The sequence below is a fragment of the Garra rufa genome, chromosome 10 (assembly GCF_049309525.1).
Source record: "Garra rufa chromosome 10, GarRuf1.0, whole genome shotgun sequence".
NCBI classification, from domain to species: Eukaryota; Metazoa; Chordata; class Actinopteri; order Cypriniformes; family Cyprinidae; genus Garra; species Garra rufa.
The window spans coordinates 50,633,064-50,652,962 of NC_133370.1; the positions used below are offsets into that span (position 1 = coordinate 50,633,064).

Consider the following 19,899-nt stretch of genomic DNA (forward strand, 5'->3'; position numbering starts at 1 on the left):
CTTTTTTTAATGTTTTTATTTTTTTTTTGTAAATGGAAGAATTTTCCTTTTTTGAGTGAACTAACCCATAAGTTAAGGTGCATATAAAGAAATAAACAAACACAAGATAACTAATGTCATTTTGTCAGTCAGCAAACTTACCGCTGTCAATGGCGAGGAACATAGCCGTGTAGATATTGTCTTGAACAAATGGAGACTCTCTGTCTAGAACAGCGATGGTTGTGATGTGTCCGTTTATGGGATCGATTCTCAGCCAGTTTGCAGGATCAGACAGTGTGCTGTACCTAAGACGAGACTACAAATGTTAAGATATACTAAAAGTTGCATAAAATTGATATCCATTAAATTAATTTCATATTACTGTTTTATATCTAAGTAAGTTTTGGTCCTTGGATATGATTGGCTGTTGTGATTGCACCTGAGGCTCTGCTGCTGGAAGCGGTCTGGATCCTGAGCGGTGAAGGTAGTGATCTCGGACTCGGCTTGAATGCCCTCCTGCAGTCGGAGCACTTTAGGGTTGGGATCGAAATACGGACTCTCGTTGACATCCGCGACACGAACGGAGACGGTGGCTGTGGACTGGCGGGGCACACGGATGCCTTTGTCAAGAGGAACCTCATTTACTGCCACCACTGTCAGCACAAATGATCTGTTGATCTCATAGTCAATGGACTGAAATAAAGATGGAAAGAAAAGTTAAATACATAAACTGAATTTAATGTATTAGTTAAATACATGAACTGAATTTACTCTCACTTCTGAGAGTTTATGTCTAGCAGTTGGCGACAGGGTCGTGACTTTTTCTAATTCCTGAACATGTGCTCTTGTTCTTGCCTTTTTGTAAGTAAACATTAATTACACAAAACCATTAATGTTACCACTCACCATCTGTCCTCATCTTAGTGCCATTGTTATGAAGTGCACTGCACACCCTGTGAAATGACAATCGTTCCACTGTATATGGCTAGAATGACCAGAAACTCTCTACTCTAAGATTTGGTTTTGTGTACCTTGTCATGTGTTTATAACTCTTATGTGTGTTCAGGTCATGCTGTTGGGATCCTGACATCCATGATCTTTACACTTCTGTCAGTTTTGTGTGTCATGTTTTCTGTTTGAACACAACAAATTTAGCTAAACTCACCATCCCCACCTGATTATTCTGTTCTATTGTGTGTGCTTTTCTTAGACTGCACGGATGGCTTCGTGAAACGGTACACATACAATTCTGTTCGGACTGACAGTGAATTTACAGCTTTAAATTGCACACAGTTATATGCATCTTTAGAACAATGGCATGCAGTCTATTTAACCTGTCAATGCTCAGCATTCAAGAGAAAAGCTATGGAGACTGTGAGCCGGCTTCTTAGACACTGTGTATTTCCAGTCGAAAGGGCATCTCTACACAAAATACCCCTAAATGGAAAACAACCTCTCAAATGACACTGATGTGGCAAGTGTCAGGCGATTGTGTGCTGTCTGACAGACATGTTGGGCACGTTTGGACCACCACAGTAGGGGACAGTCCTCTACGCTCTGCTCTTCAGCATCCCAACATTATCTCAATGGAGTCCTCCTCAGAGACAGTCTTTGAAACAATTAAGAGAGCTGCTTTTTTCTTTAGTAGCTCAGAATTACTGATCAAAACCCACACTTCAACTCTGTCCAGGCACTTGAGCTCCTTAAAGGTAGGATGAAGTGCTGTGACAATCTTACAGATCAGCACTGATAACTGTTTGCTGAAACAATCGGATATTGGCAAAAAATCCATACGATTGTTTTTCCGGGTGGCATTCGTTGCTGGAGCGGCTGAAGGATGCGCACTGAACAATGGAGGACACGGAAGATGCCGATTTTAAACAGACAATGAAATGGTGTACATACAACATGCTGTCATATCACTGTAATTAACATGTTGACTAGATTCTGCATTACTAGAGAAAGAACAGCAGTATGTTTGTCATCGATGCTGAAAGGATGCTAACATTAGCACCTCAAGCAGTTAGAACAATGTGGCCAAAAACCAGTCTAAAATAAATGTGTAATGTCACAATCATCACCACCTATTTGCATTAGTTTATATCCAGCTGATCAATTTTAAGCATTCATTAGCCAGCAAAGTTGCTTATTTAAAGCTACTGACGTGAAAAAGTAGTTAAAAAGTACAATTCACTTTTAATGTTTCAGTACTGTTTTTTTATTTCTGTAATAAAGCACTTTTTACTTTGAGTGAAGTTTGTTGTCATTCAGTTTACATTTTGAAAACTGAACTTTGAAAATGAATCAGTCCAGCCAGTGCGGTTCAACCTAGTTATTGTTAATCTAGTTTCGGTCGACGTACAATTCTTAGGCGTTTGTTTAAAATATCCAGTTCCTGTTCTGTGCTGTAGTGCACTGTCAAACATATAGTTCTGCAGAGAACGCTGAAGATGTGCAAAGCAGCTCATCTATTCTTGTTATGACTGAGGGAAACACATTAAATCGATAGATGTGATCTGTATTACGCCACCTTTCATCCTCCACAATATGAACCGGTCTGTGACTTTACATTTGGCCACAGCTGGGCTAGTGATTTGTCTATTGGTCTTTCCACTACATTGTCAAGCGTAGACTGTCAAAGATGAAGCACTGTTTGCATTAGCTGAATGCTTTGATTGGAAACGGTTTTTCAGACTGCATGTACCACAGTGGTAAATAAGTTGTTTATTTTGAGGGTGCCATCTACCAAAGATATGTAATAGAACTCATTTCAGAAAACCTTTTTTGCAGGCTTAAAATGAGATCAGCTGACTATCTTCTTGTGAACTGTATATGTGACAGTGCTCAGTATTTTCATACCTTGCTGACAGTCACCAGTCCTTCATTAGAAGCAGGATCAGTGGGCACTGAGAAATGGCCCAAGGGGTCACCGGCTGTTATCCTGTAGATGGTCTTCCACGCTCCTGTGTTAGTCTGGTCTTTGTCTGTTACTGTCAGGTTGGCCACAATAACCTTGACTTGGTTCTCTGGTACCTCGCCAAAGAACTGCATAACATAGCAAATGTACGTGAAAGACACAAAACAGAGAGCAAGTTATGTTATTATTTATATGTCACATGCTGATACTGCATTATTAGTCAATGGACCAATGGACCTCTTCTTCATTTTGCCAGGATTTCTAAATTTGCAAAAATGTCCTTGATTCAACTTCAGTTTCATTATAAGCTGCCTGTAGTCTAATACTTCATTATGTGTGTGTTCATATTTGCATTGCTTTGACCCTCTGCATAATTCCCACCTTATCAAAAAACAGTTTTATTTTTATTTTATTAAACAGCAAATGTGCAAACCGCTGTTATGGCAGCAAACAATGGCTTGACAATCATCAAATCAAAGTGCAAATTTTCAGAGGAACTGGACAAAAAAATCCCACGCTTTTGTCGGGAAGCAAAATGTTTACATGTAAAGCTAGCACTTTTATGAATAAAGGTGTAAGTGATTTAGCTGTATGAAACAAGAGAACTAAAAGACAAGCGCTTTATCAAGACGTGATTGTAAAGTGAAATATAGAGTCAGAGGTTTTGGCCACTCAGCCATCACTACAAGAGCTGGCAAGATTAGCAACACACTACCAATTAACATAAGCGTCACACATCAAAGAGAGCGAAGAGACGAGGAGATGACTCAAAAACACAACTTTTTAATGACAAAACCACGGGAACAACTAAATGAGGGGAACACCAGACACACCAGAGATCAATTACACACAATGGGAACAGGAACAGGAAAACCAAATATGGCATGATCAAACATGAGGGAAAACTAGGATACGAAACACATTGAGAGGAAAACAAAGACAAATAAAGTCCATGGGTGTGACAATAAGACCATATTTATTACTTTTAACTTCTGCATTTTTATTTATTAACACTTATGTATTTCAGATGTATTCACATTTATAAATCTGCAGCATAAAGTGTTACAGAAGTGTGTGAGAGTGAGTTCTTACAGTGTCAGAAGTAAACTCCGGAGGGTTGTCGTTGACGTCTGTGACGGTGATAACAGCGGTGCCTGTGTTAGAAAGACCATACATGGGACTTCCTTCCATGTCAGTGGCCTGAATAATCAGTGTGTACTGAGGCACTTTCTGCAGAGAGAGACCACAATGTTCACATTCAACTCATAAATCCAACTCAACATGGTTGAGAAAGCCAATTCTTTCTCACTCAATATTATGAAAGTACATACATTTCACCACAGAGTCACAAGAAAAAAATAAACATTTTGCATTTTGACCGTGGCATAATAAAAGCTCCGCTGCTTTCCAGTCGTGTATCGTGCTCATCCTTCATGAGCAAATGTTTGCATTTTCCAAATGCTGCTGATATGAAAAATAATTTACACTTGTTCCCAATCATGTGTACTGCAAAAAACATCTGAAGGTTTTATGTCCTTTGAGAACAAATGATGACATGCATTCTGATAACGCAGTAATATTTGATGAGATTGGTCATCTTTAAGCAATTGCAGTGGATGAGCTCCAGAAATCAGCTCCTGATAAACCTCTGAGAAACTGCCAGAAACTTCTTACAGTTTAAGTATCTTGCCGTTCATACTTTTCTTCTTTTAGTGGACATGGAGAGAAGCTAAAAGGTTAGTGCTGCTTGTGCTCCGGCAGTCTTATGAGAGATTCAATGTTAAAAGAACTTCATATAATCACACAATTAATTAGTTAAATAATTAGGTGAGTGTGAAAATAATTTTCTAAAGTAGTCAGTAGTTTTTATGACTAGGAGAGTTTTTTCAGAATTGACTCTCAGAATTGATATTTCTGAAGATTTCTTCTTCAGGTCTTGTCAATATATGGCTGTTTGTGAGATGAGCTTAGTTCTGTTTCTGTTTTTTACTTTAGTATTAGATTATTTAAGTCCATTATGTTCACCGATGTTCTCTAAAGTCCATGACTCTCTGAGCTCACCCTTCATTACAAATAATAAATACTCAAAGCCATTTAAAGTCAGTTTGGAATCCTTATTGATAGTTCCTTTTTCACTGTGTTGCTCCTTTTAAAATGATTGCATATCCATTTTCTCATATTTACCTACATTTTTAACATAAAACACAGTTAGTTCTGGTCCTGGAATCTGGTCAAGCGAGGTTCAAGAGTGCAGATACAGGATCTGTTTGTGTGACTGCAGACAGACTGTCGTTCAGAGGTACATTTCCCAAAAGTAACTATAGTCACAAGTTCCATCGTTACCAATAGAGTGGAATGGAACTTACCTCCATAGTTAGCTAACGATGCTTTTGGGAAACGTGTTAGTGGTGGAGATTTTCATGGACTCTAGGGCTGCTCGATTTTGGCAAAAATCATAATCACAATTATTTTGGTCAATATTATAATCACGATTATTTAAACGATTATGACAGGCTCCAAAACTTTACATAGTGATTAATTTAAAGATAGCAATACAGCGAGAAAAAGATACAAATAAAAAAACAGTGCTTTAAAAATACTGAATACTTTTATGCAAGTCTAAAGTAGTCTAACAATACTACCTACAGAATTGAATTTGAATATAAAATAAAACATTGTCTTCACTCTAATAGTTAAACATGCTTCGTTTTTTATTAAAACAAAAACCGCCTTCATTCAAGAGCAGTGAGTGATGTTTCTCGTGTAAAACGTATTTTTACGTTTTATTCATATTAGGCACAGAGACGCCAAAAGGAATATTATGTGTTGCCGCTTTAACCACACGGACCCATTATACTGTTACGCACAGATTTTCATTTTTCAACTGTTTATGTTCATTTAAGACATAACTGACAAGAGTTTACGTGAACAATCACCAAGCCTCTCATTTTGTAATATTTTTGCGTGTATTTGACCGTTTAGGTGCGCACCTTGAGCTCAAGATAACTTTCATGTCCATGTTCCGCTCCGTCTCTGAGCGCATTAACAAAGGACAGCGCAAGTTTTCTTACGTGCTATTAAAACACAACATCAAAGAAACATTTATAAATCAAGCACGTCCCATTTTATAAAAGCCACTTTACATGATTTAGCTGATTTGCATGTGAAATTTGGCTTTACGGAGGAGCGAAAGCGCACCACTGGTAAAAGGGCAGAATGGGGCGCAATAATCGTTTCATCTCGATTACTGCATTTTCATGATCGTTTGAAGCAGAAATCGAAATCGAAACCGAATTTCGATTAATTGCACAGCCCTAAGACTCCTTCTGCAGTTACAGCATTACACCAGCAGGTGGCAATGAGTGATTTAATTTTAAAAACATTTATCAAGCTAAATGTTCTGTTGAACTGTGAAATTTATAGTGACCAGTGTTTCTACAGATAGGACTGAACATGATGTGCCTTTGTATCCTGCAGTCTAGGCCTGTTTGTGTGTTGTTTTTTGTTAAAGTTGTGACATAAGCTTGTTTGTGTGTGTGTGTGTGTGTGTGTGTGTGTGTGTGTGTGTGTGTGTGTGTGTGTGTATATATATATATATATATATATATATAGAGAGAGAGAGAGAGAGAGAGAGAGAGAGAGATTTACTGAAAAAAAAAGTAATATAATGATGTGCGATAGATGGACTGATGTACCTCTCGGTCCAAGCCAGCAGCAACAGTGATGATGGTTCCTGTCCTGTTGTTAATGGTGAACATGTTTGGACTGGGGATATCAGGGTTCTGAGACACAATCTTATAGCGCAGCTGGCCGTTTAGAGTTTTGGGATCATCCTTGTCCACCGCTGTCACTGTCATTACTGACGTGCCTATATTATTAAAGATTAAATATAATAAGACAAACAATAAACACTCAGCAAACCCCAATTGCATTTATCTGAAAAGCTTGTCATGTGAAATGGTTTAACCTGGTTTAGAGCCTTCAGGAACACTTCCATTCCAGATCTGCTGGACGAACTCTGGTCGGTTGTCATTCATATCAATAACGTTGATTATGATATCAATGGGGTTTTCCACCTGATTACCATTCAGATCCACAGCGTGTGCCCTCAACTGATGCCATAACACACACAGTACTGTATGAATAAATCCACATATACAGGGCATGCAAAACACATATTTCAATGTAGCAAGAAGGGTAGATTATTTTTACTTTGCTCAATGACTTTATGAAAACACATTTATTTAAATACATTAGACAAAGTTATTATACAGTAAATTTTGAAAATATCTGTTTTAACTGTTCCAAACTATTGCAGGCAGTTGGGTTCAGTTGATTATGAACACAAGAATAAGCAGAATTTTGAAATGTACAGAACAATTCAAAGGACTTTCAAACTTTCACTTTTGTGTGAATTTTCAGCATTACTCCAAACTTCAGTGTCACACTATCCTTCAGAAATCATTCTAATATACTGATTTATTACTCAAGAAACATTTCTGATTATTATCCGTGTTGAAAACAGTTGTGCTGCACAATATTTTTTTTTTAGGAAAAGCTGACATTCCTCTCTGGATTTGTTATTGACCCCATTTTAAATTACATTAAAAAAATTCTTTATAAATACTTCTTATCATTTTTTGCACATTAGAAATATTCTGCCTTTTTACAGTTCTTACAATCGAATGTTTTGTTCAATCACTCTTTTTTCCCATCGGGCTAGGAATCAGTTTCATTACTCAGCATTAAAAAATAGACGTATAGAGAGACAGATCAATACTGCAACCCTAACACTACTGTGAAACGCTGATGGAAATGCTTCATCTGATCCCATTGCTGAATACAGTCAAATGTGGACAGTTACTTAGCTTGAAGGACTTTCTCATATGTCCTTCTAAAAAACTACAGAAGATCTAGAGTTGAAAGTACAGAACAGATCAGCTGTAATAAACTCACATTGAAGCTGGGCAGGTGCTCGCGGTCCAGGGGCTTGAGGACGGTCAGGAGTCCTGAGATGGGGTCGATGGAGAAGACTCCAGTGGGCGGCTGGTCGGCTCCGGCTCCCGTCACACTGTACCGCAAACTCACCTTCTCATCATTATCTGAGCGGATCTACAGCAGAGAGCACATCCCCAACATGTCACTGACTGAACCTGAAGCATTTTACTTCTAAATATGAAACATATATCCTGGAACGGGTTGTTAAAGAAAAACCTGGAAACAGCATGATTTTCTCCAATAAATTTACTGGATGGTGTAAAGTTAATTTCAGTTATTTCAGTAAAGGTCAGTTATCAAAATGGGGTCAGACCGGAATTTGACAGTTTTTCTCCTGAAATACGAACAACAAATACACGCACACACATGCACACACACACACACACGCACACACACACACACACACACACATGCACACACACACACACACGCACACACACACACACACACACACACACACACACACACACCACGTGTGTTTAATTAAGGTTGTCTCTGCAGGACACCCCTGCTTTAATCTACAATTATATCAGATTATGCATTAATATGCATACATTTTATTGTGAGGTAATATTATATGCATAGTATTTCTATAGTTGTGTGTCTAAGTGTTGATCTTACCCTGACCAGCTTCATTGGGAAAGGCCCTCTTGAGTTTTCTGCCACATTAATAGGAGGAATAACCCAATCTCTCTTTGCACGTTTGAGAGACAGGTCTATTTGTCGGAAAGGAAGCACTATTTCTGGTATATCTCCCCTGAGCACATCACGATCCTGCAGATACACAGGTCATAGGTGAAGAAATGGGTTAAACTTGTACTCAAAACGTGATTGCATTGGCCACATACAATACATACAATGATGCTAATATGATCTCTGCAGCGCGTAAGGCTAGGTGGAAGCACTGCCTGTGTTTTGCACACTTGGTGAACGACAATACGATAAAAGCCTCCTGAGATCATTCACCTGCTGGAAAAATGCACAAGCTTTACCTTTTTCCAGCACAGCCACAGAGAAGCCTAAACAGATATAGGAGCTGATTATTTCAGTTGAAACCAAGTGGAATTGCTTTCTACAAGCTGGAGAGACCACATGAACAAATCCAGTTAGCAAAGGCCTCTGTCTACCTGGAAGAGTGACCTGTGCTTAACAAATGAAGAGCGGTCTGATATCCACCTGGCCCTGAGACCATTGGAAGAGGCAACATGTCACATATCAGCAGTAAAACATGTTTTTGTCTCAAATGCCATTCCCCTAATATTACTGCCTCTTAGAGCAACTGCTGTCAGTGAGAATCAAGCTCATTTGTCACAGAACTGTCACAGCAATATCAGCAGATTCTGTGGGATGGAAACCAAACAGTCTCACTGCCAACACTTTCCTTTCCTTGACATTAGGGTCAAGCACCTTGCATTTCATGACAAAGATCAGGTATAAGGTGTAAAAAAGTATGTGCCACACAGAGATATCTGCTGTCCTTAAAGTTTGTCTCAATACCTACAGCATGCTGTGCCTCATCAGTGAAAAGGACATTTCCCACAACTCAGACCCATTAGTTTGGTGGAGAAATCATGAACAACCTTCTGAGAGATTCCTTTCAAAGGCAGGAGAGTTAATCAGTCAAAAAAGCAACAGGCTTTCATGACTATGGCAGCTAACTGAAACCTTGCTGCATCTATGCCACAGAGTACCACTGTAGAGACAAATGAGTGTCAGCCAGAACAGACTAAATCTGTCTAAATACGCTACAGACTCTCAGTTAAAGTTTTCTAACATACAGCCCAGAAAAGAACTCCACATTATAGGGTGATATTTCTAAAACTCAGAATGACATGATCACTGTTCCAGCTCTGACATACATCACGCGTGTCCTACCGTTGATGGATGATCTCTGGCAGGAAGCAGTCTGACTTGTGTCTGCCACTGCTGCTGGGTGGCATCATCCTGGGCTTTGATGAGCAGAGGAGACGTCCAGGAGCGGGACAGGTGCAGCGTCCGCAGGGCGTACACAACCCCATCCACCGATATCCGAAAGTCTTCAGGCTGACTGCATTCAAACCTCACATGAGCTTTAACGCCACAGTCCACATACTTCACTACAAGACAAATAAAAAAACTCATATCATACATATTATCTATCCAAGATACAGCCTAGAAGAAAAGGAAAAATTTTAAATGAAATCTCTTTGACATCAAATGTTTCTCCAAGACAGAAATGAGGAAAGTCTACTGCTTCATATATTTGTCTCCTGATAAAAATACTGTAATATCTTAATATTTGTCTCCTTTTAGGAGAGATCACAACATCAAACACGATGTTCAGTTCCCCTTCACGCCCGCAGCGAACCCACGCTCTGAACCGTGTGTGTAAACAATCAATGGAAGAGCCTGACGTCACGAGCGGGTGACGTAAGCGATCAGGAACGTATAAAAGCACGTGCAGTCTTTCAGTCTTTCAGTGAAGCGCTCTGTGTTGTAGGTGACGATGTAAGCAAGGGCAAAAAAGAAGTGAGCGATAGCAGACCACATTATAAGTTGTGTGTTCCTCTCTACCAGCGTTTCGGGGAACCAGGGTTACATACATCATCATCATCATCATTTGAATATCTCACAGTTAAAAACAGCCTGGTTTAGAAGCCTTGCCCCTAAGAGTTTACAACACAGAGAAACTTAGGAAGTTATCTCATGAAAAACAAAACACCCATTAAACTTGCAATTGCAAAAAAAAATTAAATTAATTTATATTATATACTACTAAATACAATGAAACATTTACAAACATTATACATACTATAGAGCCAATTTAGTTCCTATTACTCCACAATAAATCCTTTACATTTCACAGTATTCAAAACAGAACAAGAATGAAAAATATGTAGCAATAAAAGAGTATATTAAACTGTAAAATAACACACAAATTAAGCTGTAGTGGGATTTATTAAAAACAGCACAAATGTCAAGCTAAAATTAATTTATTTAAAGCGCAACTAATACGTCTCTCTCATTCAACAAGAATTGAAATGTCTCCATTTGTGCCATATTTGTGACGTGTGGTTGATCAACTATTATTCATTATGCAAACAAGGCTTTGTACTTCACTCATGTTCCTATATCCACATTAATCATCATCCTTCACACATGCAAAAATGTATGTTTGTGCGCTAAACACTAATTTTACAGACCTTTTCAATTGAGCTGTGTAACTTTTATGTTTGGTTGACTGCATTTTAGTTTGATGATGAACAACTAAAATGTAAAGTTAGAAACACTACAACTGTTTTTTTTTTATTCCTTTTATATACATATTTATATACATATTTTCTCCGTTCACAGAAGTGCTGTAGGTGCATTATGTGACGATGTGTGGATCCGTTGTTTATGCTGCTATTTGCACATATAAAGCTAAAAAAATAAAATAAACAAAAACAGACATTCTAATCTTACTGATTAATGACTGACTAATGAGCTTCGGTTGTCGGTCAAGATAAAAATCTAAATGAACAAAATGCTGTCATTATACAATTCTCCAACAGATATACTCTGCTGCACATAAGTCCAGGATAACTAAAAAAAGAGTCCCTATTTACATTTAATATGTTGAACATGTGACTTCTTAAATTCATTTCACCCTCAAATGCAACAGCAAAAAGTTTCACATATTTCTGACATGCAAAAATGCTACCCGCACCTTTACTTTGAGCATACATGTAGAGGAGAGTGGGGACAGTTGCAACACTTTTTACATTTCCTTTGGTTTCTCAGAGACGGTTTGTATTAGAAAGCCAAAATTTTAATACAATAAAGCCGCATCTGTCAGCTACTCACCCATATTGCTGCAGCATGTGTAAATATTATAATGTACGTACAATGTACACTAAAATAGACAAAGTGAAATGTTGCAACCGTCCCCACAGTAAGGGACAGCTGCAACATTCAATAAATGAAATCATTCTTAAATATAATTTTGCAATTTCTTTATTTTATTTGTTGACAGTCACGGTCTTCAATAAGATAAATTGGCTGTAAAAAAAAACCAAAGAATAGTAAATTAAAAACACTGTTAAGTAACAAGTAGTTTTTTTACCTATACACTTCAAAAAAGCAGAGAAAACTAACTATTAAAGGGGTTCATTAGTATTTTCATTATAAAATTGCAATTATTTAATGTTATGGCAAGCTTTTAAATCAATTTTGTGGTAAGGGACAGCATGTTGGGATGGTTGCAAGCAACAGTGTGTCTCTACAGTGATAGCCATGATAAAAATTGGTATATTAGCTTGACAACATATCATTGACACACACTAGCTATGCCTGTTAGAAACTAAGAACGCACAGATTCAAATGTTATGTTTTTACAATGCGTCACACAAACAACTTAGACACTATGACCAAAAATCTAATCTTTAAAAAAATTACTTTTTCACCAAGAAAATGATTTTTGTTGAAGGCATGATCACATGTGGCTGATTTCTTCCAGGAAGTATGAGGGGCCAATAAAGCATGTGCAGCATGAATATTATCACTGTATCTTATTCCTGCTTGAAGAAATAAGCAATGCTGCAACTGTCCCCACTCTCCTCTACTTATAATATATATTGTATAAAGATTGGGTAACACTTTAGAATACTGTATCTTACTTACTGCAGAACTAATAAGGAATTATTGAAGAACTAACAGCTAACTATTCATTAACACTTGACTCATTACTGTTAACTACTAAGGAAGATGTGTTAACTAATCAGTATGTAATACAATTTTGAGAATGTGTTAAGTAACAGGTAGCTAATCAATAACTAATGAATTCTGTCATACCTCCTGAAGAACTACTATTAATTATCTAGTAGTTATGGTTCAAAAAACATAACTATGTAATAACTACTACAGAACAGTTATATGCAAATAGTCACCATAATAATCGGGCTGTGGCCCACAAATCAAGTACTTAAGTAAAATTACAGATACCACAATAAAATATTACTCCAGTTATTAGTTATTAATATTAGTCCAATTATAAATAGGCCTATTCATTTTCAAAACTACTTGAGTAAAAGGACAACTACAGTAGTAACTTTGTTACGGTCTACTACTATTATTAGCCTATAATGAAAATGAAATATACTCTTGTGAAATTATCTGATAATTGTTTATTAATTACTAAAGGGTTCACTATAATTTTACTTTAGAACAGGCCTATTGTTGCAGGTTTGAAATGAGTCTTGCAGAACTATTTGATAATTATTTATTAATTACTAATGAGTTCCCATTGTTTTCACTTTAGAATACTGTTTCAGGTTCTAAGTAATTCCTGCATAACTATCTGACAATTTTTCATTAATTACTTAAGGGTTCACTATATTTGCGCTTAAGAACAGGTCTACTGTTGCAAGTTTGAAATGAGTCTTGCAGAACTATTTGATAATTATTTATTAATTACTAATGAGTTCCCTTTGTTTTCACTTTAGAATACTGTTTCAGGTTCTAAATAATTCTTGCAGAATTATCTAATAATTCTTTATTAATTACTAATGGGTTCCCAATATTTTCCTTTTAGAATAGGCCTATTGTTTCAGGTTTGAAATACGTCCTGCAGAATTATTTGATCATTCTTTTGACAATTCTAATTCTATTTACTAATGGGTAACCTGTATTTTTACTTTCGCTCAGTCCTGGCCTTACATACAGGAACTGAATTAGTATGATCTATGCTGAGGACACACAGTACTTTATACAAAATATAAAAACTATAGTAAGTTATCGCATGGCACTGGAGTGGTAGTTGGGTTCCTATCAGAAGCTAAGTGAATTTCTTACAAAACATTCACAAGACAATTCAATACACAGGCAAAACCTGTGAAGTTTATTCCGTTTATTAATATTGCATTTGCATACTACTACTACTGCTAATAACATTTATATATGAAAGGGTCACAACTCAGTTTAGTTGTGTATGACTGTTCATTAGTAGTTACTTCATAGTTATTTTTCTTGAACCTTAACTACTAGATAATTAATAGTAGTTCTTCAGGAGGTATGACAGAATTCATTAGTTATTGATTAGCTACCTGTTACTTAACACATTCTCAAAATTGTATTACATACTGATTAGTTAACACATCTTCCTTAGTAGTTAACAGTAATGAGTCAAGTGTTAATGAATAGTTAGCTGTTAGTTCTTCAATAATTCCTTATTAGTTCTGCAGTAAGTAAGATACAGTATTCTAAAGTGTTACCAAAGATTGTACAAAGAACTGTTTAAAAAGCACTTGGGTAACATGTGTTGGTCAAAAGATTTCTAATTACTGGCTCCATTCTCTATCAGTGCAATACTGAATGTCAACAGTTGACATAATCAAACTTCAGCTAGCATGTGTCATCAAACACACTGAGGGATGAATGACAGGAATGGTGGGTAATGTGTGTGGAATGCTTACAGAAGGGCTGATACAGCAGCAGGCAGGATGCAGTCAGCAGAGAGACGCCACACTAATGCCCTGAACCACACAACACATTACATCCACCTCAATACACCCATTCAACACACACACACACACACACACACACACACACACACACACACACACACACACACACACACACACACACACACACGCACACACACACACACACACACACACACACACACACACACACACACACACACACACACACACACACACACAGACACACACACACACACACACACACACACACACACACACACACACACACACACACACACACACACACACGCACACACACACCACCACCACAACCCCAGAGATAGACACGTTCATCTGAATGTCTCTGGACAGAGGAAATGAAGGAGTTTGACTGCAGTATGAGCACAAACACTGATATGGATAACTAAATACTAAAGTTGTGGACTCAAGGGACAATAAATCTAGCAAAAATATTACATGTACCTATAACCGTAATTATTTAGTCAATATCACATGGGCATAAATGCTATTAGTCTAAATATATCCACTGAAGCCAAAACAGTGTACGTACTTACAAAGAAGTGTGCCATTGAAATCAGTAGACAAAAGTGATTTAACCAAAGTCAAGGGCCAAATGTCCAACTAATTATCTGTGGTCTTGCTGGGATCTTACAGCATCAAAAAGACAACACACACAGGTTGACCAGCACATCAGCGTCTCATGAAGGTCTCAGCGTGTAAAACATAACTTCTGCTGGTGTCCAGTGGTGCTGAATTTATTCAGGGCTCTAAGAGACGGACTGTCACAGAGAGCACCTCCCTCCTCGGACCACCAGAGGGCTCCATCACCAGAGTTTGATAAGTTCCCTCGCACTCCACCTTTGTCACCTGTGACACCTGACCCTGCTGAGCGTTTTTCCTTGCTATTTTCAGACTGCCTTTTGTTATTATCCTGCCTGCCTATCGACTATGAACTTTGCTGTCTGCCCCACGGACTCTTGCTTTGGTTATTTGGATTTACGGTATTATTTCTGCCCGCCCTGACTTCACGCTTGTTTCTGACCACTATTGAGCTTGTTTGCTCTACTATATTGTCTTGCCTGTGTTTCGACCCCAGCCTGTACGACCACGAACTTAATAAAACACTGCAAATGGATCCCCATCGTAGTGATGATTCATTACACTGACGGTCCGTCTGGATCAAATGGTGAGAGTCCCAGTGCCTTTGACTGTTATCTCAGTACTCTTGGAATGCTGCTTCACCAATCAACATTCAAGGACTCAAACCTTTTGTAATACTGAAATGAAGCTGTAATAAGCCTGTCGTTCTGTCAGTTTTGGTTTCTCCCTGTGTGCCCTTTTTTGTATTTCCTGTCTCATTAAGTGTCATCACCTTCACCTGTCTGTGTTAATCAGTGTCCTTTATAAGTTGGAGTCAGTTCATTGCCTGGTTGTCTGGTATTAATGTTGATTTAGGTTGTATGTGTGTTCCTGCTTCCCTGCCTGTGGATTATCTGTTTTTTATGGATTCTTATTAAAGACTTTCAATACAGAAATCTGTGTTGAACTGACTCTTGTTGACCAAGCAGGATGGCATAAAATGATTTGCACAGATATATACGTCTCCTTTCATAAATGGAATTAGACAAGCTATTTTACTTCCATGAATGAAATTCATCCAGTGTTTTCTGTGGCTCAGATGCCGTGAGTCTTTCGAGACTCTCATTTCAACCTCCAAAAACAATTTCTGTAATGTTTATGTGGTGCAGACAGTATGTAAGGGAGCTACAGTGATGATGTAAACATAGTGGATTATGTGCAGTTCAATCAGGGTTAGGGTCAATGTGAACAGGGCAGATTGTCACTAGTCACGCGCGGGTCTTATTGTGACATCACAGTAGGGGTAATTCTAAAACAGCATGTTTTCAGACACTGCTTCTGATTCTGATATTTCAATTATTGTGACAAATCTATCAAAGGCAGATGACAGGATTTTTCAGCAGTCCTAATCTTGTTCCAATGCTAATGAATATATAGTAATCGGAAATTGCCTGACAACCTTTCCTTTACAGACTATAGATCATCAAAAAAAACTGCAAGATCTTCAAAACTAGCTCAAACACAATGAACATCTTTATCACAGAGTCTGATTAGAGACTTTCATTAGCAGTTGTACACATGCATATCTGTGTGTTTAGAGAACATCTTCCCAGCACTGGATCCTTGACTCCTTCTGATAGACCTTCATCTCCTCCACAAGCCACAAAATCACTGTCCCTAACCTTCAATTTCGTTGTCCCCACCGCTGGAACAATCTTCTCTTAATTTAAGAGATGCATCAATCAGGGCTTAAAAAAAAAAAAAAAATTCAAATCAAATCAAACGGTTCACTCTGAGCAGAATCAGTATTTTAATATATCTCTTCTTGTATTCCTTATTTAACATTACGTTCCAAAACAGTTTAATTATAAAAGAAAGTGGTTAATAACGTTATTTAATTTAGCCTACTTAAAAATAAAAAAAATAAAAATTTACATAGAGACACATTTTAACACAAAAATGGCATAACAATTACATGATAATTTAATACATTTAAAGCATAACATTGTAAAAACACAACAGAACTGCATGCATTGGGCTTTGTTGTGGTAGTCAGTGTACTGGTGTTAAATGGAGATCGGCTGTACATTACACTGGACGCCGCAACATCAGATGCTGCACTATTCTAACTCATGACTGACGGACTGCCAATATAAATATCAGACAAATTATACATTTTGTTGTGGTCATTTAAAATATCCATTTCTGTTCAGAATGATTAAACTTGATTTTTAGTTTTACGTTTTTTTTTTTGTTTGTTTGTGCATTTCATTTGTTTTGTTTCTGTTCCTTGAAATGGATCAGGGCCCTGCATAAACACTGGCAGACTCTACACTGAGCTCCTGTACTTGTACTCACACTTGCAAAAATGCTCTAATTAAAAAAAAAAAAAGATACCTGTCACAATGTATCAGACAAAATGTCAAAATGTGATCATCCAAGACCTATTGATGGGTTTCAGTCATGTGACATCCGCACTTGGTGTTGGGATATATGCTGCGTTCTGACCATTCACACATCAGCACCAAAATGCTGGTCAATTCTGTGATGTAAGTCATCAGAAACAATCTTTAAAAGCCATGCCGTTGTCTTCATTTTCAATTTCACCATCAAATTGTCCAATTTGACAACATTTTTAAAGTATGATCAAATAGCATTTTTGATGTGCATAACAGTATCCAGCTGCAGAGCTGCAGCGCTGATGAATGGAAAAACACATTGAGAAAGCTGCGAGACGAGACACAATGGTCAAAGCCAAAGATGTCCATCTAACACATTTTCGTAGACAAACTATTTTTTTTAAAAAGCAGCTAAACTTTGTAAACGGCTCAGAGTAATCACTTCATCTTCATAAGAATGCTATGATTAGCTGATTTGGACCAAAGCAGACTTCATTCGTCAGCGTGTTCTACGTCCTCATACTTTATTCTGCATTCACACACAGCATCATTCCGGTAATTTACTGGTAATGTTACAACCTCCCTTACAGGGAAATTGCCCGAACGACCAAACTGGTATTTTTGAAAAGGTCCTGTTTATACATGATCTCTTAACAGTACTTTACCAGTATTTAGCAGTAGAGACTGTATGTGTGAAAGGACTTATTGACTGATGATTTGAGGTCTCATTGTTGTGTAGCTGGTGTAAAATGTCTTACTGGCCGAGGAGTGACGCTCACCTCCAAAGAACAGAGATTAACGATCCCAAGTCTCACCCATGTGCCAAAGCAAACGAGCCGCGCTAAACGCTTCCCTGTGACCTGCTTCTCTCAGTCTTCTTTCTTTCTCTTTTAAAATTGATTCGTATTAATGAAAGCCTTTAAATAAGCAAATTCTGGGGCTTAAACAAGGAAGGGTTTAAATGCTGCTGTACAGTAAATCACAGCGTCAGCCGTGGATGTGCTTGTGTCCTGTTAACAGCGAACGCAGGCATTTGCAGACTCCTGCTGAGAAGAATGTGGTCAGTTTGGTTTCAGCCAATTGAACAGCAGCAGCTCAGCTGGGGTCAAATTCTTCTCCTAATCTGCTGAAACTGGCAGGATACTCTTATTCTCTTAAAAATCAGGAATTCGTCAGACATACAGTAAGACAACAGCAGTTTCAAGCAGCTAGCAATACAACGCAACAAGAATCAGGGTCATACTGACATGTTGGAGTGGAAACAGCAATATAATGAAAGCCGCCAATATCCAACCGACAGTTGCATTTCTAATTCATAATAAAAAGTGATGCACTAAAATGAAAATTAAAACAGAAAAACATAATAAAATATCTCATAACACTGGCAGTTACAAATACATAAATGATTTGATAACGCTGAGTACTGATATTTGAAATGATTTAAAGACGAAAAGATACTTTAAATGTGAAATTAAAACCACCATCGTGATTGAACCGGATCATTTAAATGAATCATTTCATTCAGGAAGGAAACTATTATTGTCAAAATAGCTGGCAACAAAAGTGAGTACACCCTAAGTGATAACAGCAGTCTGTTGTTTAACCATGTCCTATTCATCATGTTTATGTTTTTGTCTTGTACAAAAGTACATCTCTTGTACATCTCCACAAAGATGGCCAAGGCTATTGAGTAACACACTCCAGTGGTCAGGGTCTTACAGAGGCAGAGGCGGACTGGCCATAGGAAGCAGAAGGAGAATTCCCAATTTATTAATATCCACTAAAATAACTGCATGTTTCACTGTGTGTCTGTAGTAAATACTGACAGTAGTTTCTTAATGCCAAAAAGGCTTTACACTCCTGCAGGCTGTTAGAAAGTTTGGCCCTTTGCTGTTTAAAGATGCAGTATGTTATTTTTGCCTCTCTGTTGCCAACTCTGTTAAAAACATAAAAAATGCAAGTTACTTGCAGAGTTGTTTTTTTTAATGTTTCGGATCTACTCCTATGCGCAGATGAATCTGTGATCGCTCATCCTCATATGTCCTACTAGAAATTAAAGCTGTTCTAGTAACACAGACTATAGCTGTCATGTTAGAAAATACACTTATATTACCTAACTCACGTAACTGAGCTAAAATCCATAATGTTTGTAATACTATCTGTCTGGTGTGTCATCAGAAGGTGTGATGAAGATATCAGATGGTCATGAGCTGCTGTGAAGAGCAGAGTTTAATACAGTAAATGTGTACCATATGACTGAATCTATACAGGGAGTGCAGAATTATTAGGCAAGTTGATATTCTTGTCATATTTTTTTCCCAAGCACATTTGAATAATTCCAAACCACATCAATCTTAATAACTACTATTCATTTTGTATTTAATTATTTATAATTGATATATAATTGTCCATGAAGGCTGGAAGTGAAAAACTCCTTATTTTCAGGTGTGCAGAATTATTAGGCACATTTTCTTTTACAGATAAAATGAGCCAAAAAAGAGATTTACCTCAGACTGAAAAGTCAAAAACTATTAAATGCCCATGAGAAGTATGCAATACTAATGCA

General features: G+C 37.5%; 2 protein-coding genes across 2 annotated transcripts in view; both read right to left on the minus strand.

The window, feature by feature from the left end:
* The window catches only part of LOC141343654 (cadherin-2-like), a 32,822-nt gene extending 24,161 nt beyond the window's left edge, over positions 1–8,661 (minus strand). The window contains exons 1-8 of the mRNA XM_073848235.1: positions 8,516–8,661; positions 7,853–8,008; positions 6,864–7,008; positions 6,592–6,764; positions 3,989–4,126; positions 2,839–3,024; positions 419–672; positions 142–284 (exon numbers count right to left, since the gene is read on the minus strand). Of these exons, the coding sequence (XP_073704336.1) occupies positions 142–284; positions 419–672; positions 2,839–3,024; positions 3,989–4,126; positions 6,592–6,764; positions 6,864–7,008; positions 7,853–8,008; positions 8,516–8,530 (1,210 nt within the window). The 5' untranslated portion in view covers positions 8,531–8,661. The remainder of the gene's footprint in view (positions 1–141; positions 285–418; positions 673–2,838; positions 3,025–3,988; positions 4,127–6,591; positions 6,765–6,863; positions 7,009–7,852; positions 8,009–8,515) is intronic.
* A 908-nt stretch (positions 8,662–9,569) lies between these two features.
* LOC141344633 (tripartite motif-containing protein 16-like) overlaps positions 9,570–19,899 on the minus strand; it is a 28,948-nt gene continuing 18,618 nt past the window's right edge. The window contains exons 9-10 of the mRNA XM_073849506.1: positions 9,770–9,990; positions 9,570–9,587 (exon numbers count right to left, since the gene is read on the minus strand). Coding sequence (XP_073705607.1) covers positions 9,570–9,587; positions 9,770–9,990 — 239 coding nt within the window. The remainder of the gene's footprint in view (positions 9,588–9,769; positions 9,991–19,899) is intronic.